Below are 26,564 nucleotides of genomic sequence, written 5' to 3' on the forward strand. Positions count from 1 at the left end.
TATGTTCCTTTATACTATAAAGCCTTATGTCCTTCTAAAGTGTAACTATTATGACCCTTGAACAATAAACTTTCCAGTAAAAAAATCCTTCTGTTAAGGAACAATGATTGTAAAGTCAGGCACTGAAACACTAAGAAATGTATAGACATTCATTTGTATTCACATACTGTGATATATTTTTCAACCTGCATGATCTGCTTTATTCAGTGTATGAAGTAGACAGTACTTAGTGGGTCAGCACAGATATTGCTCAGCATTAGCATTACTCAATGTTTTGTTTTATCTTCCTGATCTAATTTGTGGTCGCATGCTTTTGTTTATTTAATGTCCTTTATTCACCTGCTCTGAAGCTGAATTTAACTTCCTTATACTTTTTTCTTAAGTGGTGCCTAATGTGGACTCATCTGTAAAAACGTTTATGGCTTGGTTTTACAGTAAGTATATGGAACGAAGAAATGATATCATATCAATTATAGATATGGGCAACTGAGCCCAAGGAGAAAAAAAAAGCTAAAACTACAGCTGACTTCTACTTGTTCCACTTGAAACGTGGCCAGACTTTTCATATCGCATCTGCACTGTGTGTACCTCACCAATTTCAAGTGTGTCTGTAAGATTACTTCTCCTTAAGTAGTTTAAACCACCCTAAGGAGCCCCACGCCAAAAAACACATCCTCCTGGCCGCGAATTACCGCCGGCCGCCGTCTGACCGCCTGCCTTCCCTCAGCCCAGGGGCCACCCAGGGCCCAGCTCGGCCGGGCCGGGCTGCTGCTCCAGCCGGCAGCACCCCCCGCCGTTTCGGCCCGCTCACAGGAACTGCCCTTGTCACCTCCTGACCCTCGCCGTGAGGGAGGAAGCCCCCAGCCCCCTGGCCTCAGCACAGGGATGCTCGGGGTCACACGTCCCCTTCTCAGTGCCGGCGGTGACGCCCCGGCGGAGCCGAGCCTGGCCCGAGCCCGCCAGTCCGGCTCAGCCCCACGGGGCACAGCGAGCGGCCCGCCGCAGCTGAGCGCTGTCCGGCGGCGACCGCCAGGTACCTCCCCCTGCCGCCGCCTCCTCCGCCCCCTTTTGTGGCGGTGCCAGGCGGCCGCCGGGTTTCCTGCTGACGCCGGAGAGCCGCGGATGGGCAGGAAAGGCCGCCACTGGCTCCCGCCTCGTCCCCGTTCGCCCCGCCGGTAGCAGCGCGGAGCGGCCCGGGCTGCGAGGTCGCCGGGAGAAGCCGGGCGGTGAGGGCGCAGGTGCGGGGCAGGCCCAGGCGGCCGCGCTGCGGGGACGTGCCGGCCTCGCCCAGCAACGGAGTGGGAAGCCCCCGGCCGCGGGCCGGTATGGCAGCCCCCGCTTTTTGAATGCGTTCAGCCGCCCCCCCGCCACCGATGGCCGAAGCCTGGAGGCTGGAGGAGGACGAGGAGGAGCTGCGGGAGCTCGGCAGGAGGCACCGGAGGGTCGCCCTGGGCGCGGCGGCAGGTGAGGGGCGGGCGCGCGGCGGGCCGTGGCGTCGCTCGCTTTGGGCCGGCCCTGGATTCCTGTCAGGAGCTGGCTGGGCAGCCTCGGCGGTGCCGCCCCAGTGTGTGCCGTCCCGGCCTCTCCGCCCTCGGGTCAGCTCAGGTGCACCCGAGCCGCAGGCATGTCCAGCTCATGGGCTCTGCTGCCCGAGGCCCAGCCCCAGAGCCTGTGCCCTCTCACAGCTGCGCTAACACGGGCGTGCGCTGCCCACCAGAGACACGTCCAGACCCCTTAGGATGCGGTATCAGGAAATAAAATTCTTTTTTTCTTGAAAGTACCAAGGTAGAGGAACACCTCGATATCAAAGTTCTCCACATGTAACCACCTGTGTGTGGGTATGGACAGCAGGCCTTGGCAAACAAGAGGCAAGAATTGGTGTGTAGGAGAAGGCGTAGGGACGGGAACTTGGGAGCAAGCAGATTGGTACAGCCCAATAGAGAGACGTGGAGGCCACAATACGCTTTTATTTGAAATGTCGAAATCCAGTGGACCCTGGTAGCAATTGAAAGTATTTAATTCAGACATCATCATTAATTGAAGGGCAATGCATATATCACTTTTCCGTAGTCACTGAGGTGTCAATGTAAAATTCCCTCTAGAATGAATAATTTTCCTAAGGTCTGTTTCTAGGGGAACTACAGGCACACTGCATATTTAAAGTTGAATTCCAAATATTATGATTTTTAATTATTATGATACAACTTTAACAATGTAGTAACATACAATTCAGGTGGTTTTGCATGCATTTGAGCAACAAGAACTTGAGTGACCCCTCATAGATGACAAAAGCACAGCAATTTGAGGGATGCAGAGGAAAATTTGCAACATGCAGGCCCTGTGGCTTCCAGCCTGTGGCTTCCAGTGACCCTGGTTGTGTCACTGTGTTTCTGGGCAGGTGCAGGATTAGCAGGAGCCTATTGAAATCATTGTGGCTTGGCCTGTGTGCAGGGTTTCCTCTTGTCTCAGGTAGGGTGCAAAAAAAAGTGTTGGTTCCTGTACAGTTTCCCCAATAGCTAAATGTTCAAGCTGCTAGTTATGATGTGTGGTTTTTAAGGGTGTTTCTTTTGGAGATTTCTATTAGCGGAAAACATAATTATTTCTACAGTTGGTATATGTATATACTCTTTGCTGCCTTCTTGTGGAACAAAGCTTGCACCCAGAGTTTGCCTTTGGGGAAATGCTATGAATCAGTAATAAAGGGCCTGTATGCTTTCCTAGTTTTTGTTATTTTGCCCTGACAACCGTCCTTTGAAATGGGCCCAACACTGCTTACCTTACTAGTGTAAAGTATGTGTGAATGACTGGCATTCTGCTTTAGCTGTCTCGCCTACTTTCCATCTGTTTGCAAGACTCTACAGTGGAAAATGGCACAGAGATTCCCAGCGGAGCATTCTTAAAGCAACCATTAAGAATATCACCCAACGTGGATGAGTTACCTCTTCTTCCCTTACTTGACAATTCTCTTATGCCTTAATTTACAAGCCTATTGAAAAGAAGTGCTTTTTTCATGTAGCATGCAGTTATACTGGAAAAGCTGTAGTTGCATCTTAGCAGACTGTCAATTTAGGCATATCAGTCTGTCAAACTAATGGTAAATGTGAGCAACTTGAATTTACAGTATGTTCAGCTTATGCATTAAACGTGCATAAGAGCTGTTGCTCACCTTTGTCCTGTATGTACAAGGCGTGTATGCAAAGTGGTAGTTGGAAGGTGAAAGTTCACAAATGCTTCTGACTTAGTAAACTCTCAGACATGTAATTATCACTGTTCTATTGGAGGACCAGAACACAGGAGACGCTGAAACGAGGAAGAAGTATTTTCCCTTGAAGCTAGTCACAGTTGTGCCACATCAGGTACTGTAGGATGAAGCCAGGTAAACTCATCCAACAGCTTGCTGCTGCTAGAGGTGTGGTCTCTTTCATGGAGGTAAACTTCTGCTCTCTCCCATATGCCAGCTCTGCTACTTGTCCAGCCTCTTGGTGAGTGAAGGGACCAAAGCTGTGGTTTGGTGGCAGCCTGGGCTGATCTACCCAGTGGCTGCTGAGGCCTCTCTTGGAGCCCTTGCACTTGCTAGAACCTGCACCAACCTGTTCTGGTACGTTGGTCAAGTAGAGAGCTATTTTTCTTGTTCTCTTTAGTGGATAGGAGCTTGCTGATTCAGCTCGCTGGAATGGTTTTGTACAGGTTCTAATGAATGTTGAAGCTGGCACAAGAGAAAGAGAAGGAACATGCAGCGGGAGGGAGGTAAGAGACCATGCCAGCCAGGAATTAGTTAGGTTGCTGTGAAACTGCAGCCTGCAAGCTGTTAGAGATCCATTCATGTGGGGTTTTCTATTTGGTTGGTTGGGGGCTTGTTTGTTTGGCTGATGTTTTTTGCTGGATTGGACTGGGAGGCTTTTTTGATGGTTTAATGAACTGAAGAGGCTTGCTAGACAAGTGCCAGAGCTGATGTTAAAACAGGGAATGAAAACCTGGGGACATGAGCAGATGAAATCGGCAGAACCATCCTTGTTCATGGAGTAGTCACATCTCAGCTGACTTGTCTGCCTGTTCTTACCCCACTACATGTCATCATGATGGAATTGTCTTCTCTGTATTCAAGAAAGCTTTTTAATTAGCATGTTCTGGAAAAACTAGGAGAAGATATTAAGTAGAGCAATTTGAGACTTTTCTGATTAAAAGATTTTCCCTTTGAGAAAATACCGCTTGATTATTTTTTTTTATATGTATACTTTTTTAAGTACTAGGTAGGAGAACTAGGACACATTCTTTAAAAACTGAGAAGAATAAAAGTAGCTGCATAGGTTTTTTAAACTGAATCAGCTGGTCACCTGCTGTGGGAAAGGAAGCCAGCCAGCCTTGTTGTTTTTTTTACTGCAATGTTAATAAGTAAAATAATGGGATTGATTTCTACCCCCCTTGTTGCGTATTTCTGTCACATACGTTATTGCTCTGGGAAGTAATAAAGAACACTGGATTTTTACTGGAGTTTTTGGTTTAGAATGTATTTTTATTTGGTCTGTTTTTAATAAAGTGGAAACAAAAAAAAAAAAAACAAAAACCAAACCATAACCACAACCAACAAAAAACAAACTAAAATCCTATTTCCCCAAAGACTTACAAGCATTCTCCAGTCTAACTTTGAAACTTAATCTGGCATGCTTTCCTATTTTGACTAGCTTTTGATTCTGTGACTGCTGACTAAAATAAGTGGATTTGCAGGAAGTTTTTAGTGAATATAGTAAATCTTAGTCACGAACTGCATTGGTTTGTTGTGTGTCTTTGCCGCTGCATTAGGGCTGAGGGAGAATCTCAGTATTCTGATGTTATCTAAAGTGCACAATAAATTTTTAACATATTTGGTATCTGTATTTGAATTCTGGTCAGTGTTCCTTGAGAAAAAATAGTCCATCGTGGATGTGGCAGATGTTTCCTTACTTAAAATAAAATTGCCAAATATAGAAGTCAATAATGAAATTTATTGGAGTTCATAATGAAGAGCTATTGTGATTTGTACTTTAATGTGTGGTTAAAAGTACAGACGGTCAATAATACAAGGAAAGGCTTTGACTTAATTTAAATTGTTCTGTTTTACTTATCGCAAATGCTTGTCAGTGGTTTGTTCCCACACAGAGGCTGTAAATTTTGCACATGAGTTTTGCTATGCTGACTGAAACATCACTGCATGGTTTTTTTGGTTGTTTGAGTATTTTTGTTTTTCATATTCTGTTTTTCCGTAGAATTCCAGATGCTTTCTGAAACTTTTTTGACTCTTGTGGGTAATTTTAGATTATGGGTGAAATAATCTATTTTTGGTTCATTGATTGACTGAGTGCTTTGGGATTTTTTTTTTGCCAAAACAAGATCTAGTTCAGAGTTGGATCAATTCTTTACACTCCCAAAACTTCCACATCAAACTGGCACTGACTTGTTTCAGAAGCTGAGAACAATGAGCTGTGTCCAATATAACAAATTAAGGCTGAATATTTCACTGCTCAACATGTTGGGTGGTTATGGGGGTACATTTGTGTAGTGTATCTGATGAAATTCTGTGAACAGTAATTTGCAGGCATCGTGGACTTTTTACAGATAAATTAAGAATTTGAAAGAAAAATGCTGAGCAGTTCTTCACATCTTAATGCAAAATATGTGTTTGGTCTTAAGAAGGAAAGTATAAGATGGTCAGATTCTTCATGGAATTCTTAAGTCGGATGAAGTGATGATGTCCTTCGGTGTTCACTGGATCATACGTAACATGAACAGCTCAACCTTAGTACTCCCCAAGAGAAAGCATGATTAGGAAAAAGGTGACTGCAAGAGTTATTAATAGTCGCTGTGTTCTTCAGATCTTAACTAGATCTTGTATTTAAGAAGTTGAAAGATCGGTGTGTTACCGAAGTCAGCATTTTTCAGCTGGAAACTTCTTTGTCTGCATGCCTGTGTCCTTCAGTGCTGATGTGGAATTTGTTCCGCTTGTCAATAGTGAGAGTACCTGTTTATTGTCTCTTATTTAGAGAAGAAAAAAAAAAATCCCAATAGAGCTGATCAACTGTCTTGAATAAATGTATAAGTCTACCTATGATCTGCTGGTCAGTTCCCCCTTAAAAAGGGGCCTGGGAGGAGAGTTGGGGGAGTGGGAACAGCTATTTGTTTTATTTATTTAATCCGTTGACTCACAAGTTCCAGAAGTGGTAGAACTGATTGCCAGCTGGGTGTCTCTTCCCTCTTTCTCCTGAGATTCAGTCTGTTTTGTTTTTGTAGTCCCAATGCAGGCTAAAGAGCTTCAGTTTGAATAATTGCTTGAGGCACCACCACAGTAAAACGCTTAAAATACAAAGAGCACAAATAATTTAATTCTTCTGTAATAATCTCTTAACTGGTGCTAATATGTTGTATCATGTAAGTATTAAAAAGATTATCTGATTAGCCTTTTCCGTAGCCCATTGAAGTTACTGTACACATTTCCAGTAAATTTCATAGTATTTGAATTTAGCTTGCTTGAGGTAAATGTAAGATACTAACTCAATTTTTTGTGGAAGTTAAATAATGTAGCCTATACATGGAAATTCACCAACATATCTTGACATTCAAGTGTACTGTCAGTGGCAAGAAAAAAAAAATGTTTGCAGTTAATTGACCAAGAGTATAGACTGAACCACAGAGAATGTATATTGTCTAAAGAAACAGGCTGCTAAAAATGAAGGCTGCTCTAAGGAAAGTGACGTCTGATAGTCAATAAGGGGACTCCCTAGCCAAGGAAGCTCTGGAAGGACAGATAATTATAATAATTATTAAGTGATGAAATGGATGATCTTTGTTTAGCTTATAGCCAAAGCAAGGCACAAAAATGTATCATTGCCTAGGGAGTGGTGAGTTTGCAGCCAAAGAAAATAACCCATTGAATTATGATTGCCTGAAGACCTTGTTGTTAACTGTGTTGCAAGCAATCATTTCCTGTCAAGGTAACAAATAATAAATCTGGGTTATTGCATAAAGAATGGTGATAAACGCAAAGGGCAGAATGAGTCATAACCTCTTTGCAACAAGCTTTTACCATAGCGTTTGTTATTTACAGATGGAAAAAACTTAAAAACAAATATTGATTTGTAAATAAATTTGTTAATATTTGCTTTTGACAGTATAGCCTTAATTTAAAATCTTGAAACAACAGAGAAGTGGTGTTGACACTCCATTAAGAACTGATGTAGTTCTATGTGTGTCCTTTCAATAAGTTTCTCTTACAATATGTGCAGTATGAAATCAAATTTTATTTTGATAGCACTTAAAGCCAGACATAACTTCTTCTGTTGATGCTGATTATCTATAGTTATATACAGTACTTTACATTTAGCATAGTTCAGTTTCTTTGTTTTGATGATTTTGTGTTTGTGGCCATTGGATTGTTGGTTTGACGCTTTTGTGGTTTTGGCTATGGAAATGTTGTCTGAAAGGGAGCTACGGGGTCACCTCATCCAGCCTCCTGCTTGAAGCAGAACTGTTTCCAAGGCTGGATCCATCCAGCCAAGACTTTGTCCAGCTGTGTCTTGAAAAGTCTCCCAAAAGAGCAGGATTTATTGCCTCTGCAGGTAACCTGCTCCAGTGCTGCACTACTTCCTAGTGAAAGAACTTTTCCTCACATTCAGCCTGAACCTCCCAAGCCACAGTTGTAACCCTTGACCATTGTAATATTGTCCACTTACACCAGGAAGAGTTTGCACTTGGGATCTTTGTTGCTACCCTTCAAGTAGCTGCATGGTGCTGTTACATAGCTGCTTTGCCTCCAGAAGTCTCATTGTGTCATCCTGCCTCACTTATTCAGGTTCTGAAACTGTACAAAATGGAGTGGAAGCACTGGCTTCATTGCTGGCCAAGATTTTTCTCTTCACTTGGAAAACAGCATGCACCAAAGTTACTGAAGCATTCCAACAGCAGACTTGAGAAGACAATGTATTAATATCATCTGTTTATCTGTGGTTTATGTTTGGCAAGCATCCTTCCTTTCAGTGAAGGACAAAAATAAGTTTTGGAGGAAAGCATAGATTTAGCGGCTGATGGCACACAGCAGGAAAACTTCCTTTTTTCCCTCAGCGTTGTATGAATTTTGAAAAACACGGGATTTTATGGTCATCGATATTTTTAAATTGACTGTCTGATGTAGTGCTGTGTTACACTAACTGCTTCAGGTGGTATGGTAAATCAGCAGAGATTTATATGGATTGCATTTATTATTCTAAAAATATCAATTTGACATTCTGACTTGAGAATTTAGAATCTTCTTACAATATTTAATGGAATTCTAAGCAAGATGTTTCAAATATCAACTTAGTTGGTTTATGAAGTCTTGCATATGTTACAAAACAAATCTATACCTGCTTTCTATCCTGTATGTAGCTGTACTTGGGTCCAGCTTGAAGGGCTGGATGAAAGCAAGGCTGAAAATGTTTACACCATAGTAAAAGCTGTATGCAACAGATCTCACTGTTATTTTTCTTCCCTACTGCCTTTTTTTCCCCTCAAGCTTTGTAAGAAGTTGTGTTTATTTGGTGTGTGAGTCACCACCTCAGTCAGCTTGTTGAGATTTTGGAGAAAATGTGATTGGGTCAGAACATGCAGAAGATTTCAAATGACTGACATTATCACTCCTGTAACTAATAGGGTGTACTGCTTCAGCCTTTCAGAACTGTGATAGTAGCCTATGTGTGCCTCATTGTGCAAACTGAAAAAAACATGGAACAAGAATTTTATAATTTTCATGTCCTTAGGAACATGATACTAGATCAGACAAGATCAGACTAGCTCATCATCTCAGCTAACCCATTTCTTACGTTTGCCTACAAGTGTCTTCAGGAAAGTGTGCAAGAAACATCTTCTAGGGTACAGTTTTTACATCCAAGAGAGGTTCCTTCCCCTCTGCAGTCAGTCTTAGCAACTTCTTGAAGGCTGCATTTGAAAGACCCTGCTAATTACTTGCCAGTGGATTCATCTTTCATGGATTCAATTCCTTTTTGTAATCTGCTTACCTTTTTGATCTTTAAATCTTACATGGTGGTAAAGAGAACAATTATCCATTATATAAAATCAGTTACTACCTTTTACATACTGGTTGGTATTTTTATTGTATATTCACTAGTTCTTGAATTATGATGAGAAACTTCTTATCTATATTTTGCTTTTTTAATATGGTTTTGAGCATGATGATATACACTCTTAAAATTGTAGGTAAATTTTCAAGCACTGTTTCCTACAAAGGGGTTTCTGATCCATTTTTCTTCCAGACAGAATATTGTATGTATTAAACAAGCCGTTAGATGTTTTTCTTCAGCTATAACATTTTGATTCTATTTGTAAGAGGTAAGCTACAATTAGTATCAGTTGTTTTCTTAAGATGATAAATTTGTATTCATCATGCACTCTGTCTTGCATTAAAACCTGACCACTCACTATCACAGATCTGCACATGAAAATTGATTCAGGTTGCGCACATCTGTGTTAAATCATTTACAAGGATTTTTGAGTGAACTGTGCAGCGTGATGTTATTCATGATTAAAATACTGTTGGATCATCCTGTTGAAGCGATGGGACATAAACGCCTGGAAACAAGCTCAGCATTTTGATAACTTTCTCATAATAAATTGCTCCATCAGCGTGCTGTATTCGTTTTATGACTGTCTGCACTGTAAATTTAGGGCCCAGAAACTAATAGAAATGTGAGACTTGGGATCAAAGTAAAAGTTTTGGAAAAAATCTCTCTCCTTCAACCTAGTACTTTGAAAACTACATTGTCAGGTGCCACAGTTAATCTGATAGCAAATGCTGCAAGCTTTTGTCAGTTGTCATAAGCTTGTCAACTGTTGTAAGTATGTCTGAAGAAACACAAAGTGACCTCCAGACTGGAATGGTGAAGTTCACCTGAGAACAGAGTTCCTGAGGGTGGGACACCTGCTGTAGTCTACCATGTCCATTGTTTAAGCAGTTCAAGACAGTGCTTGGAAGAGTGTCACTACCAGCGTGGGACAGGTATCACTGAACGATGAGATGGGATAATGTTGCAGACCTCACCTATCCAGCGTTCATGGGCATAACTTCATGATGACAAAATCCATTTTTCCATGCTGGTGTGCAAAGCTTTCCATAGATCACCAATATAATCCCTGGGAAATGCATGGTAGCTGCTTCTGTGACATTAGGCACACTACATTTCTCTAATTGGTCTCCACTAGCTTGATGTTGGTGGATTCATTATCAAGAACTATTTAACTGAGGTCCGTCATTATGGTATTTTACTCTTGGCGCAGTAGCGATGTACAAGTACTTATTAGTGTATTTACAGAGGTTGGATGCCTCTGACATGACCTGTAGTCCTTTTTGGTGTGTGCACAGGAGTGGGAAGAGAAGAGGTCTGGGAGTGCGTGGGAGGAAAGGTATTTCTCCAAAGTACTGAAGAGCTCTGGCATTACCAGAATGCCCAGGAACCCTGGGTTTATCTGTGGTAAACACAGCATTTTCCTTTCTTTTGAGGGCTTCTGGATGCTTATGGCTTTGCCATCCTTTTGCTTGGTCATTTGAAGTTGCTTTGTGGTTTTTGAACCTTCTCATTGCACAGTAGGGAAGCTGCTTTATGTTACCATGAATAGCAACTGAATGGATGGAATTTACATTTAGAAGACTGACGACAAGATGCATTGGCCTGGTGTCAAGGCTAGAAGCAGCTTTAAAAATACTTTTATAAAAGCTGATTTTTCTATTCTGCATTTTTTGAGGTACTGGTACGAGGAGGAACTACAATTGTTAAATGTGGAAAGACAGATGAGAAAGCTCTGTGAAATACTGTCATTTCGCAGAAGCCCAGAGATTGGTGCTGTCAGCTTTTGTCTAAAGTACAAGGACCACAAGTGAAGAATGAAAGGTGTATGAATCAAATATGAGTGGTTGTTTATGAGACATTTCTTAGAATTGTGACTTAGAGCTTTCATTTTATATACAGAGAAACTACAGGATTTTTATTATGATTTGTATGTGTTTTGTAAATTGTGCTGGATTAAATAATGTTTTCAGTTTTTAAAAATTAATACACCAAGCTGTGTGTTGTGAACAGTAGTATTTTTGCTGAGCATGCTTGAAGTTCTCACAAAGTGGTATTGGAGCCTGGTGCTCTGGAGGGGTTGGCTGCCTCTCTTTCATCACAGCAGGTGCTCTTTCTGTTCTGTGGCCTGCTGTTTTCTTATTGTCCTGCTCTTTTTTCCTCCTGTCTTCCTTTTTTTTTTTTTTTTTTTTTAATAAAATATTGTTATCTTGTGTTTTGGAGCTTGAGAGGATACCTGTATTGCCCCCCACTGGCTGGGCAAGTGGATCCGTGTTAGGAAGGTAATGGCACTGTTGTCCAGTGGCTGCATCTTTCAGTCCTTGTCACAGTTACTGAGGACCTGTGGGGCTTCCTCAGAAATCCTCTGCTCTTTGGCACCCTTGCTGATTAACCAGTGCTCCCACTGTTCGAATTGGCCTTTCATTTCAAACTCCTGTCTCAAGCTGTAGTAAGATACAGTGTTGGTCATGTGAGTCTGCACAGCTTCATTTTCCCATGGATGTGAAAGACGTGGCTACAGAGCGGCCAGATTTAGTGCACAGACAGGTCTTCTGCGGGAGGTGAAATCACAGTGCAAGGAATCCAGCTGTACATAGTGACTTCTGGTCAGGATGGTCCTCAAGGACCAAAGGTGACATGTATACAGATCTACACACACATTACACTAGTAACGAAGGAGCCTGAGGTACCTTAAAGGGAATTTGGTAGATGTTTAACACTTCGCTTTGCGTAGATGTGGATAAACTCATCTCACACCTCAGTAAAATGTCTTCAGAATGCCAGGTGACTCACGTGTTAAAAAATTGAATTTTGGATGCTGATCTCTACATTATCAAATGATGTGCATTAAAATATGACATGTTTCAAGAATAGACAAGTGCTGGGCTTCCTGTTTTGTGGAATAGTAGCCTGGAGTTGCACAGCTTTCAAGTGTGTGCTCAAAGCTAATGGATGAGGGTTATCTCAGGTTGAAACAATTTATTGGTACATACATTATTAAATCAATTTTTTACACCTTTGATTTAATCCCTTTTATGATGTTTCTAGATCTTGTAATCTTTATTTTATAGTAAAGCACAAGAGACCTTTTTGGGAATGATCCATGTTGTTGTGCATGTGAGAAGCAATTGCTACATTCCCTTATCAGAATTTTTTATTTCTGTGTTACTGTTGGACAGAATTACCAATGTCACTGGAGGAATATATTTTGTTAATAGGCTAATTTCAAATGCATTTCTGCAGAAAATCAGTACTTGCAAAAAACAGTTAAGGTTTAAGAATGTTCTCTTGTTAGGTGCCTTTATGTGGACTGGGTGAACAATTTGATGATTCTTTTATCATAAATAGTGACAAGGGACCACAAAATATTCCAAGAACAAGCTATTGAGTATTTCAGCGGTATCTTAAGAGAAGTAAATATTGTTATTTGCCTGCTATGTTTCTTCTAGTTTTATAGAGCTTGTTCTTTTATGGTTGAGTGTGTTACAATCTTTTAATAAGTTATTTTCTTTTTCTCTGTGTCATTTCATCCCCCTAGTCTCAAAATTCCTCCCCAAGTGCAGACCTATGCACTTAGTTGCACTCACCATAATGTCTAATTCCTAAACTGGAAGAACCATTGTCCCTGTTGCTGTCACTGGCTTCATAAAATGAAGTAATCTAGAAAGGATTTTTTCTTGTTTGTTTTAAAGCTGAATTAGTTTCCTATGATACAGAAGTAGAAATATCTTCTGCTGAATTGTTATTCAACACTTCATTGTGAATCCATGTCTCACCCACATAAATAAGATTTAACTTCCACGTGCATAATGCATAAGATTACACTGGAGACATTTGTTGTTGAGGTTTGCCATCTCAACAGTAAAAACATATTGTTTTGGATAAGCAAATTCAGAAAACTTTGTATTGTGCAATGGGACAGGGTTGTTGGGTTGGCGAAGAGAGTGGGAAGGAGAAAATTTGCCAAGTGTTCTACATCCAAGAATAAACATTCTTATTATATAGCATAGTAGATGGAGATTCTGGCTTTTGAAAGTAATAAGGTAGGGTGGGATTTCTCAAAAATGGTAAATGATTATCTGAAATGTATACTACAAAGGCTGTTTCTACAACACATGCTTTTGTACTGTGTAGGTCATAGGAAATTGTTTAAATGGTGGAAGTAATATCCCCTGCAGTCATAGCCTCAAATTACCCTGCCTGTGGACAGAACACACAAGTTTAGGAAACTTTCATTCAACTGAAAAAAATCCAAAACAAACGAGCCAAATGCCCTGTAGAAAACTTAAAGTAAATGGTGCTTTTTATATTACTTTTAGAAAGCTTTTTGTCATGATTGTCACCGTCACTCAGCAGCAGTACTTTTCTGTGCATATCTTAGGTCTCCAGGCATGGAGTGTGCCCCTAATTAGTGTGGTAAGGAGCATCTTGTGTTGCGTAAGTGTACTTAGCATAGGTGCTCAAAGCTGGAGGCCCTTTTGGTGCTGGATGTGCTTGTCCACAAGCAGGGCAAATGCCTGAGGAGAAAAATAATGGAATACACTTAAATCTTGCATATGGTGTATCAGTGTTTATAAGAGGGTCTGTTAATACAGTGTAAGAACCACAAGCTTATTCACACATCTAACTGTATTGCATTTATTGCATGTTATGTATCAGCACCCTATGGCATACTGTAAGACTGAGCTCTGTTGTCTAGTTGAGGAATATGCAAAGCCCCTGCAGACACGCTCAGCCTCTGATCTGGGAGCAAAAAGATAGTGCCATGGTCTTGAAAGATAACTTCCTTTTACTGGCAGTGCTAGCAACATCAGAGAAATGTTTTTCAGAAATGTACGTCTAACATTTCTGAAATGCCTAGAGAGGAAGGTATTTGGTGGTTATAAATCTTTTGTCTATCAAAAAGTTGAGTCAATTTGTCTTTTCCTCATGAAAGTATCAAAAATATGAAGTAGTGGGGCTCATCTTGAGTAGCTCCCGCTGTGATTCTGGCAGTCTGCGTATCCCTGTGTCTGCTTGTACCTGAAGTACATAATCTAAGAACTACATTGCACTGATCAGCTGTGATGTCTTATATGAAGATTTAGGACTTTGTACTTCTAGGAGTTGCTCATTTCTTGAAAATGAGCTTTAGAAACAAATGTATCCTAAATTTCCCTCTTAAACAAGTGTGGTAAATGGTGCAAGTGTGGCAACATGCTGCATGTATTTGATTGCTTATATACTTTGTTAATCATTCACAGCCTGAGAACAAGACCAATTCCTGGTGCTGAGTTTGGTCTAGGTTCTTCTAACATGGACCTTTTAGAGAAGCACTGAGAGCTTCCACAGCCTGTTCCCTTTCTCTCTTGTTTCCGCATCAGTCCTACTCTTACGCTGGCATGTATGTTCACACTGATGCATGCACATTCCTGCTGTTGCAATGCGGGAGTAACATAGGAGCAAAAAAGAGGGGGTGGAAATTCAGCAGCACAAAAACAGATCGGCAGCAAATGTAGCACTGGCATATGTCGCCTCTGTGGTCCAGTAAATTCTTTTTCACTTACATATTGTACAAATGCACAAAAGGCTTTAAAGGTGACTATTGTTAATCTCTTTAGCAAGCTAAAGAATATGGTCTTTGAATAATTACAAGCTTTATGGTTTTCAGTAGGTTTTGAGGTAAAATACGCAACCACAGGGGTTCAATGCATTCTTAGCTGTGTGTTGGGGTCCCCCTCCCCGAGCCATATATCAGTCATGCTTAAGAGTGGGTGTAAAAAGCATTACTCCAAGTATAAAAACCTGTAGGAATGTTTTGTGCTTACAAGACTCAGTTACTGTTTAGTATTAAAACTGACAGACTAGTGTAATCTCATTTGGGCGTTATACTGTATTTTTTTTTCCCCCGCAATGTACTGCTCTGGAATTCAGCAGCATACCGCAGAATTTAAAGCCAGTATAAAAACTGTCTGCCTTTACAATTATAAACTTTGAGTGTGTCCTGTTTTTATGGCCTTTTGGAATAAAGGGAAGGCTATACATAAACTAAATGAAAAATGTTTCTTCCAACCCTCTCATTAATCTCTCCTTAGGCCTTCTGCCTTTTAAACAACTGATAAGGGACACTGCTGTTACAATACTAAAATACATGAATAAATGTTCGGTTTTATGGGGTTTGCTGTATAGCAGTTCCTAATAAAATTGAGTGAAATTTATAGTCAATTATATACAGTGGAATTAATTTACGTTGTTCTGAGAGAAGCGCTAAAGAGAAGGAAGAGTCGCCGTGAGCTGCAGTGTGCCTTAACAGAATGGAAGACAAAAAGATTGCAAAGTCAATGGCAGTTATTGCTTATCTCAGTGCAAACAGAACAACTAGCATTGAAAATCCTGCACAAATGCAGATTATTTTTCTTTCCCTAGCAAATGTGCAGTTTAGTTTGAGTGAGGGCTCTGTCTACATTGGCAATTTGAAATGGAGATTTTGGGCTCTTGATTTAATGCAATTGGCTAACAGGGACTGTTGCACCATTTGGCCACAATGATGGTAGGAGCCTTCACATTTCTACATGATGCCTTGTAATGCTGCTGCATCAGTCTCATCATGGAGGTTTGTTAAGGCCTGGGAGTTTACAGAAGCGTGTTCATTGGGGACTAATGCATTCCAGTCAGGGCAGTTGTACAGCCTCTTTCAACTATTGCCTATTCTGAGAATGTGACTTCTCTGTATATTTTGTATTTTGATGTTGCCAGCACTGCTTAAGAGCCCAATGTTCCCATTGCCTGGTTTATCTAGAGGTTTATCTTGTTACAGAAGTATTGTTATGAGCATCTCCTGCTACTTTTCATTGTGAAACTGCTATTGTGCCATCAGAGGCTAAAAAGAGCCAGCTGGTTCCTCTACCAGTCAAGAGTGTTGTGATGTCCTGCTCCCTCTGGTGGTGGCTCAATTCAAGACTCATAATTAAGGTGAAAAATACAGAATTTCCCAGAAATGGCATGTCCCCCCTTGGCTTCAGTTCATTCAACTGAATAAACAGTTCATTCAGCTTTTAAGGGAGACCAAGCAGTGGGATGGGATTAAGAGCAGGAACTTACCTGCCTTGGGAGGCAGTTCCATTGGAAGTTCCCCAGTAGTTTTGAAAGTTCGAAGTGGCAGAATGTGCGTTAACTTTCCACTCATTTTCCAACAATATTTCATGTTTATACTTAAATTTTTTTCTAGTGAGAGCACACTTTTCAGTTTAAGTCACTCTTGGCAACGAGATACTTTGAAGAAGCTCGCAAAATAAACAGAGGAAAACAATGGCTCTGTTTGGTGTGAGTTGCCTTTTTCCTTTTCTTTGCTTGTCTTTCCAGAGACAAAAGTAAATGCCCTAAAAGCTATTGTTTTCTGCTTTAGTGGTCTTTTTGGCAAAAACTTAAACTATTCTGAGTTTGTAGACCAATTGAAATAATGTTGAGTCAGTTATTTTTTTCCTGATGGTTATGTTTATATTTTCCTTGAGAAGAAAAATCATATTAAAAGCAAACAAACAAGATCATTTTCCCATGCTCGAAGGGTAAAAGAATCACCAGTTAAAGAAAATTGACTCTTTCTAAAACAACGGGAACATGGCCTTTCTGTCTGCTGCTCAATCTTTCAATGCTGAAAAAAGGCATAACATGTCCATGCTGTTGATGAAATATACACAGCACAATTTTGTAAATAAACACTAGATTTGCAGAACAGTTGTGGTATGAATAACAGATCTTTGTGTCCTGATGTTTTCCTTAATTTCTCTGCAGTGCTTAAAACTTGGCACCAGTCTTCTCTACCTCAGCCAGGAGTCTCTGACTTCTTCTACCTCATCTGCTCCACCTGCCAGCTCCCTGCTTTCTTGCACTGTACCCTGCTGCTGAACAAGGTTAAAGTGTTTCTCTTGCACTGGCTCTATTTGTGTAAGGACAGCAAAGATTTTGTAAAGAGTAGATACTAGTATGAAACAGAGAAAATCTCTTAAAGTATGGACTGCAGGAGGTTGAGGGATGGTTGATTCGTATGAACTGAGAGACTGCACGTTTCTGACTATGCGAATTGTGGATTGAAGGACAGGTAGAAAGAGCTTTTATCTGTCTGTGGAAGAACCAGCTCTGTGGCTTATGTCTGTGATACCTGAGCTGTCTGAACTACCTGGCAAAAATCTGCCATAGAAAATTAGAGAGGTGATAGCACCGCACCACATCTAGGGCAATTATCAGTAAATTGAGAACAGATCTGCTGTGTTAGCACAAAGCCCAAACTACACTGTTTCCTCTGCCAGGTTAGGGAGATTATGCTAATTTTCACAAACAGCTCATTAGCCAAAATAAACTTGAAATGAAGCAATACACTCCTCTAGTTTGTATTAGCTGCTTAGGAATTCCTAACCTGTTTGACTACAGCTATTTATACATATGCAGTAAGGAATTGTATTACTTTAGCAATGCAAGGAAAGGGAGATCAGTGTCTCATCTGTGGAAGCTTGTGTCTGGAAGGTAGTATCTGTCACGTGAAGTGGAATTTTTTCCTGTAAATTTCCCATGCCGGAGTGCAGGCTGCCCTGTTTCTTCATTGTGCATGCAGACGTGCTGTGTTTGCTCTAATCTGACGTGCAGTTCTGGCTTCCAGAGTTACGAATTAAAGGATATACAGTGTTGTGCTAGAAAGACATAATGGCCATTAATGTTCTATAGCTATTTATGTCTTTGATAGAGAGGAAGATCTGTAGTGCAGGATTTGATTTTCAAGTCTTTGCATCTATATGGTCTTCTTGCTTATTTCTGTTGGAAAAGATTACAAAGAGATCTCTCATTTGCCGAGGTAACATGTATAGAGTAGAAAGCAATCAACTGTGGGCGTGGACTTTTGTGACCCATCTTTTGCAAGCCAAGGATTTGCCTTCGGAATGCAGGAATGGGATCTGCGTGTGTGGGTGTTTAAATGTAACAACATATTTATGTGTTTGTGGGGAGAAAAAAAAGGGGGGGGTTGGCTATTTCTTCTGGTCTTTCAGAATTCTAGAGGTGTGTGACATTATTTGAGTTGGTGCTTATATGTAATGCCAAAAGAGCATATAGAATTGCAGAATTTAAGAACTAAATTGAAAGATTCAGCTCTTTGAGTCTCTTGTTGCACTTCATACTAAATCAAATTTAAAAGATCAAGTTCACAATAACCTTAAATAGGTGCGGGTTTTATTTCTACTTTAAAATACTAACTGTCTGCTTGTAGGATTATATTTCCCTTTGTTCACTTTAGCAAGACCAGCATGCATGTGGATGATGTGCTTTCACTAAGTTTAGCAGTAAATAAAATGTGTAAAAACAAAGCTAATATTTCCTGTTTCAACATTTCAATAAAACAAAGGAGAAAAGGGAATCGCATTGACTTCCTGAAGGAGCAGGTTGCAGCGCGGTGGCTGGGCTGTGGTGGATTTGCAAACAGGTGTGGGTTCAGGGGAGAGCTCCCAGATGCTGTGTTTACCTGGGCTCTGACTCCTTTTCTTCCTTCTCACTGGCTTATTCACATGATCTTTTTAGAAGTGGGGAGTTTTTGTCTGAATGCTGTTTGATCATGGGTGCATACATTGCAGGGAGCACTGACAACAAGAAACAGGTGGCAAGCAGGTTTCAGTAGGAAGTCCGACCTTATTTTTTTCGGTGCTCACAGGTTAGGAGGTTCCATGAACAAACTGTAAGGATGGAAGGAGCCTTTCTGTGTGTGTTTGAACTGCAGCTGCAGCTCTGGTTTGAACTATACCATGCTGTTTCTAGCTAACAGAGTAGCACATGGTGTGATGAAATTGAGGTTGCTGTGAGTCAGAACACAATAAATTATACACTGTGTGGCTATGACAGCTCAATAGGAGCACCTGTGGATGCAAAAAACATTAGATACTTCTTTGGGTACTCTTAACATGCAATATTTTTTTTACAGCTTTAATGAGAACAGTCAAATGAGCACATGAAACTTTGAGAGGAAAATATTTATTCTGTACATGAGAGAAAACTATACAAACATGTGCTATCAAGAGAACAAATTTTCTTTCAAATGCAGAGCTTTAAGGTTAAAAATACAACATCTGAGTATGAAATTTTTTTTAGGAGGACTTGTTATTCTGTACAGACAAGCTTTTCAGCAAAGTGTTTACCAGCACAAGAAAAATAGCTTTCTGTTTAAAATACACATAGGTGGAATCAGAAGCAAAATTACCATGGTCAGTGGGGATTATGTATAGGTGTAAGAATATCCTTCTAATTGCATAGTAGATCTTTCTGTAGTAAATTATTAAAACCCTCTCTAATCTTAGGATATATGTATTTTAGGAGGACACAAATCTCAATTATTTCTTTCAGGTAGTTCAAAAGTCATGCAGTAGGAGATATTCTGGATTTACAATATAACTGATAATATGTGAATTCTAATAACACAACACAGTGATTACTTCGTAGTGCTTGTATGATAATCTTAACTCTTAGGAGAAGTATTTGATACTCCCTTTGCATATCAGAGCTTTCAAAAATAAATAAACAAAGCAAACTTAGAAATGTATGTGAGATGACTTTAGCAGCTGATAAATTGTTCAACAAAAGAAGTTTATCTGAGTTGATATTGTTGTGCTGTGTAAATTTTTATTTGTGGGTCAGTCTCATTAGTGCAGGTAAGCCTCTTGAAATACTCACAGGTTAAACAAAACGTTTTCTAAAAACACAGAATGATTCAGGATCTAGAACACCCAGAAGTGGAAGAGTTAATGATGGGGCTGCACTGGATTCAGTGTATTTGCAGATGTTGCTGCAACCAACTGCTGATTTTTCTCCCATCCTGTCGGGGAACTCTGCCAGCCGTGATTCATGGAATGATTTTTTTGCGCTGAGTAATCTGTGGTTTTTCTTTTTTCCTCTTCCCTCTCCCTTATTTTTACCCTAAACTAACGTCCTATTTATTTCAACTAAAGGGAGGGGAAGCTTCCAAAGCATTAATACAAAACATTAAATACACTGTGTTTTGAGTAGAGGAATTTTAACAAACGTTAAACTTGCAGTAATTTTACTTGGTCTCAAGCAATGTAGTTCTGTGCAGAAAAATAGTTTTATACCAGAATCAGCTTTTGGTTTTGCTAGTCACAGTTCTTTTAAGACTTCTACGCGATTATTGCTAAAGAACATCCAACTTTTGTGCTGATCCTATGCCTCCTTTCTCACAGATCGCTCTGAAAGAAATAAACCAGACTGCCGCTCTTCAGGGTAAGAACCATATTTCTGTATTTATTTTTCCCTTCTCTCCCTTTTTTTTCTTTAATTTTTTCCTTTTATGGGATGAACTAGGAAATCAGCCAGAAAAATAAAAATACCATTATTCTACTTCTCTGTTTTGGTAACAGTAATGGAATACCAAAATAACTCTGTGTTTAAGGTAATTGTTTTATATTCCTTATGGGAAACATTTTCCAAGGAATTAACAGCGTTTACTACACTGTAATCGTGTGCACTTGAAATTCAGAGGCTTTTTATGTATCACATACAGGGTGGTTTGGTAAAACTGTGGTTTAAGACAAAAAGCCCTCATGACTTTTGCTTCTTTGGACTGTTTGCTTCTGTAGCAAGGAAAATAATTCTTGGTTCAGTTAAGAATAGCAACTTTATTATTTATTCCACTAACTCTGATCCCATCATACCTAGTATTTCAAAACTGAGAGAAGCAAATGAACGGGTATTAAATAAAACACACAAACATTTTATGTTTATTTAGGATTTTCATCAGCAATTGCCATGAACCTATAAGCTATTGATTTGCAAGGCCACATTTTCCATTAAGCTTCTGACTATCCTGTAGTTCTCCTTCTTATCCTCTCGTGGTTTTTTTTGTTTTTAATCTCTTTTTGCCTTATTTGCCAAACTTTCCCTCTCAATTCTCCACCAGGGAATAGGATCCTGTCCATATCCTGTGGTGGATAATGGGATTTTAATGAAGTGATAGAGCAGACCAGCTAACTCTGGCTCTCCCACTCCTTTGTGAAAAGAATTTCCAAAGGATGCCCCTCATGTCCAACCTTCTGACATGGCATAACCTTTTCATTTGATTTTTACAGTCTGACTTTTTTGTTACAGTTTTACAGTACAGTGGGGTGGTTTTTATAGCTAGAACAGAGGGAACTGTAGGCTCTTTTAATAGCACAGCTGATGTGTTGTGTCTGCCATGTGATCAGATGGAAGAGGATGCTTTTCCCTTCCCTCCCATATCTGCAACAGCCCTGCAGCTGTTTCCAGCAGTGTGTTTAAGTTGCAGGGGAGTATTGCCTTTGTTTTTAATTGCTTGTATCTACTTAAAACATCAATCACTGTATTTCCTTTTGTAATTAAAAATACTTAGCTTTTTTCTTAAAATGATGCAGTTACAGTCTACATGTTTGAACTTTTATTCGATCATGTCATATTACAATAATGTCAAATAAATCCAAGTCATTATCAAAATGAAATCTAATTTTGTCAAAATGTTCCATTTAAGGTTGAAACAGGTTCAGGCTGTTACCATTTTTTCTGGCTGGTCCTTCCCACCGGTACCTTTTGCTCTGGAGTATATTTTAGAAGTTCTAATTTGGAACCAAAAGCAAAGTAAAACTTCAGATTTTTTTTTCCATGGAATTGGAATTTCAAATGTGGACCAGCCCTGACAATAAAATACTGCCCTGCATTGTTGGGGTTACAGGTTCCAAATTCACATGTTGGAAAGCACAGACAAATTAACAGTATAATGTGGGTTGCTCATCATGTTGAGAAAAATGCCACTTTCAATCGTGTTTCGTTCCTTTCAGTAGTGCATGTGCTTTCTAACCATATCTATGTATCTTCTGCTCTCTTCTCAATCTCACTGGCCATCGTGTCATGATAGTTCCGTTTTTTGGGATGAGCTATGAGGAAGAAAATAATTGTTTAAAGGGTGATGGGTTTTGTGCATGTCTTGCTGCTGCTTCTAGGCTAGAGCAGGAGCAGCCTGCCTTACTGAGATGATGTACTCTGCTAATTGATACTGCTGCACTCTGTGGTTCATCTCTCATTATAGCTGGAAGCGTAATCCTGTGGTGACAGATTGCTGGGTAAGATTCTTATCCCCAGTCTGACCATATCATTTCTGGGAAAAGAGCTGCAGCTGCCTGAAGACAAGAGCCCCTTGCTGTAAGAACTGAGGGAAGACTTAATAGTGAAGTATGGACGACTTAAAGCACAAAGCATGCTCCTCTTGTAACATGAGCAGCATTTTAGAGCTGTGTGAGTTCCATTGGGGACAGTTTTATGGCTTATGCCATCTTATGATGAGCTACTACAGTCACGACACTTTCTTCTCTGGGGACAGCTCATGAAAAGGGAAAGACAAAATACATTGACTCCATGGAATCCTGTCTACTTTTTCCTTAAGCTGCATGTTGTGGGATGCATCTCTTAAAAGTGCAATAGAGCATCCCTCTTATCATCTAAAGTGCAACAAAAATGACCCTACAGGCCTTTGTACTTGGACTCAAGGTCTAGTGTCTAGTAACAAGAACTTCTTCACTAAAATTACTATAAAATAATGGAGGTGGAAGTGGGGATACTAACTGGCCAGATGAAGACAGATGCAATGAACCTTAGGAAAGGTACGTATCCTAAGATGAAATAGTGGGTGTAGAAGTTTCTGAGACAGAGAAGTAGAAGTTTTATTTCATACAAAGCCCCAGTGAGATATTGCCCAGAACTCTGTCCAGTCTAATCACAGATGTGTGGAACACTGGCATAAGAAGAGACAAAAAAAAAGTAGCCCAAACACCACCAGCCAGAAGTCCTCTTCAGGGTCTGTAAGGTGAAATTTCAGTCTGGAACACAATCAGCTTAATAAAAAGATAACATAACAATATTTCTTGTGATTGGCAGTGTCTAAAGCTTGTCCTTTTCTACACTGTGTTCTTCTATGTTGCTGTATCTGTGTATTTCTAGATCAGCTTGTGTTTGAGTCTTCGCAGTATAAGGGATGAAGAGCTCATATACAATAAAACAGGAATAATTTTAAAACATAGCTTGGACATAATTCATTTGCAATGAGAAGCATAGAAAATCTGTTTTAGATAGAACAGTATATAAATGGTCTTTAATATAGTTCCTTTTATTATAGGATGATGCCATTTAGATAATGCAGGGTGAAACATTTATAGCATTATCAGGAACTCTGACAAATATTCTGGTTTTGTTACTAGCCTATCAAATGTTTAGTACAGGAGAAATGCTACAGGAAGATGGAGTTATTCTGAGTGGTGATACTGGGATCTTGCATGACGCTGGAGAAAATTTGGGGAGTGTATGAACCAGAGATCATAGGTAATGTTTAACAGGAGGGAAGCAGATGATAGATAATGCTTACAAAATGTGCATTAATATAGTCTTTTGTCTCTTGGCAATTAGCAACCATCTGCCACAAAAGAGAGTTTATCTAAAGTGAGGAGTAGGAGAACAGGGCCTGTGGCTATCTTTTTCATGTGTCAGTCTGCACTCTTTTTTTTTTGTTAAATATTAGTACATTAGTAAGATCAAAACCAATGTTCCCTGAATCCAAATAATACCTATTGCTGCTATGTTAAATTCTTATCAAGAGACATTTTATTTCATGACCTAACATTAACCATCCTTCAATTGCCATATTTCAGACAATATTAAAAATATGTCTGTACTGGGAACAGTGGTCTGTAATTATCACTAAGTCTTGATTTTACTGTCAGGTCGTGCATTGTCTGCTCTGATAGCTTCAGGTCATGCACTGCTGTAACTCAGGTCAATTATGTCAAAAGAAGTGGACACTTCATTCTTATGCCTCTAAATGTTTTCAAACTGAAAATTATATGATAGTGATAGAAGAGAAGGTTTCAGGCATCCACATATTTGCAGTTAATCCCTGAACATGAGCAAAGCTTGTAGAAGGAACTGGATTAATTTCATTATGCCTTTTTTTTTTTCCTTTGGGGTAAGGATTATGGATCAAAAAATACTGAAACACAGTCTTGTAATGTGATATAATAATTCATTGTGGTTGCCTTGACCTTGGAGATGGAGAGGATGAAGGTAGCTAAACACTGCAACAATTTATTGGGAGATTTAATAGCATATCAACCACTTGGAGTCCATCAAGAGATTTTGATTTTTAAAATCTAGGAGTCTACTGTGAAAGCTTGCCCTCAAAATGGGGAGGAGAAAGAAAATAATTAGTTCATTTCTAGAAATAGATTCTAGGTTTTATTGGCACACAGTCTGCCTGCTGATTGTAATGTGCTAAAGTTCTTTTACAGCTGGTTGCCTTCATTTGATCAAACTAAATTGGGCTTTTTAATTTAAAATACATCAAGCCAACAATACAAATAGACACAACCCTTCTTTTGTTCCTTTACAAAGAAGCACTTGAAGTGGCTGATCAAAAGGGCTACACATCCCTTTGGTGCAGATCTGATAAATAAAGCTATCATTTTTGTGAATGGTATTTTGTATCTTGTTAGGGTTTTTTTATGTAGCAGAATTCCATTAGTGAAAGCTTCTCTGCATTTCAGTTTCCTTTGCTATATAATGTTGATCTTGTGGAATTGTGTTTAATAAATATAACACTAATGGTCTGATTATATCTTAATAATGTGTTTTCCCAGATAATCTGTGAAGCCTGGAAGACACCTTTTAATTAAGATCTTAAGCCTTTAACAGAGCATGAAGGGAGTCTTAAGGCACAGGCCTGAGAATGTAGTGGAACTGTCCTCACTTTACGGTTAAATCAATGTGCTTTTACAAATCAATATGCTTTTGAGGTCTTGAGAAAACAGACAGGAACAGGATTTTTTCCATGTTGTAACCATTACAGTCAGCCTGCGGTCAGTCATTTAATAATCCCAGTTTTATGTATCTGAATGGGAATTAATATGAGAGTCCTTCCTTCTGCTGCAAAGATCTCACTAGTTCCTAATCCCTGGATCCTGGGTTTCTAATTTGAAGCCCCTCACAAATTGCTGCTGACATTTGTGTGTGTAAAACTTGAGTTGTTTTGTTCTCAGAAGTAATTTCACTGCTAATTTTCTAGACTACTTAACAGATTTTGTGTGTTTTAGGCAAATTTAACATCCAGACTACTGCACTGGAATTGGGCATTGAAAAGAGTGAGGGGTGCTCTTGTAACCCTACCCAAGACCTCTGCTTCTCTGTTGTGCCTTAGTTGAATGGGCAGAGAGACCTGTGCTGCTGTTGCTGTTGCTTCTGTACTGAGAAGTCACAGAATGGGGTGGGACTGTTGGTGGGAAGGGACCTCTGCAGGTCATGTAGTTGAACATCTTGGTCATAGTGGGGAGGTGCTAACACTAGATCAGGCCTGTGGTGTCTTTTTCTAGCCATGTCTTGAAAAACTGTCTAGAGAGATTGAGCCCACTTAGCTCAGCCCACTTACAGGCTGCTCATCTGTCTCATACTAACTTGATTTCCAAATGATAATGCTGTGGGAAACAGTATCAAAAGAACCAGTCTAAATCTAATTCTTTAGTTCAAACACTGGACTACTTAATATCTGTAAGGACCAGATTTGTTCTCACAAGCATCCCGAAATGCAGTTTTTCATTCCTGTTGTTCAAAAGTCTTGTGTTGTCTGCCGACAATGTCTGCATCACCTCATCAATGCAGCTGTTCCAGACAGAGGATAATTTCAGGCTTTTGCCCACTCAGCCAGTGTAACAGGCTATAATACAGATCTGAAGTTTGAGACTTTGAACATTGCTGACACTCCATTTGAAAGGGAAGGGGTCTGTGTAGAAGAAAGGATGAATGTTGAGGGATGACACTTGTTTCACTGTTACATTTTTATTCTTTATATTTAGCTTTTAGGATTTTTAAAGCTAGGAAGTAGCAGGTTATTCTTAGTCTAAGCATACTTTTAGGGTGTGGGAAAGAGGAAAGTCCTGCTCCCAGTAGGTCAGAAATAAATGTAACAAAAAGTGTTTTTCCAGAAATCTTGTCTCCTTCCCAAACGCTCAGGGTACAGTTTCATAATTGCCCTGAGTTGAGCTAAGCCAACGCTGCTGCAGAAGGGAGGATCTTCCTCCCTCCTTTGGGCTGTTATCAGTGCTCATGTGGGTAGTTGGATCAGAAAGCTGATCTCCAGGGAAAAAAAATAGCTGTGTCTCCACTTTACAGATGGAGCAAGTTCAGCAGAGGAGGGCAGAGTGATTTCTTGCAAGTCGCACAATAAATCAATAGCAGAGCTGGAAGCAAGGGCTCAGCATCATGACTTTTGTTGTTGGTATCCAAAAAGTAGGATCATATGGCTCATTTTTTTTTCATTTTGAGAGCTAAATTTTGGGCTCAGTCACTCAGAGTGTGATGCAATTCCACTGGTTAAATGTGGATTTAAACTGCTGAAACTTGAGGCTGGAATCTGCCTATGTGTCTTTGTTTATCATGTGTCTCTGGTCAGCAGCACGTGCT

General features: G+C 39.9%; 1 protein-coding gene across 11 annotated transcripts in view; it reads left to right on the forward strand.

Moving 5' to 3' along the window:
- Positions 1 to 1,233: 1,233 nt before the first annotated feature.
- The window catches only part of SH3D19 (SH3 domain containing 19), an 83,667-nt gene continuing 58,336 nt past the window's right edge, over positions 1,234 to 26,564 (forward strand). For 4 of the 11 annotated variants that reach the window (XM_065062675.1, XM_065062677.1, XM_065062676.1 and 1 more), the window contains exons 1-2: positions 1,322 to 1,464; positions 20,297 to 20,336. In XM_065062675.1, the coding sequence (XP_064918747.1) occupies positions 1,347 to 1,464; positions 20,297 to 20,336 (158 nt within the window). In that variant the 5' untranslated portion in view covers positions 1,322 to 1,346. Of the gene's footprint in view, positions 1,465 to 3,436; positions 3,483 to 3,697; positions 3,748 to 19,863; positions 19,967 to 20,004; positions 20,337 to 26,564 lie in introns of those variants that run through there. The other 7 variants (XM_065062679.1, XM_065062680.1, XM_065062686.1 and 4 more) reach the window with 6 other exon arrangements.

Source organism: Columba livia, chromosome 4 (genome assembly GCF_036013475.1).
Source record: "Columba livia isolate bColLiv1 breed racing homer chromosome 4, bColLiv1.pat.W.v2, whole genome shotgun sequence".
Lineage (NCBI taxonomy): Eukaryota > Metazoa > Chordata > Aves > Columbiformes > Columbidae > Columba > Columba livia.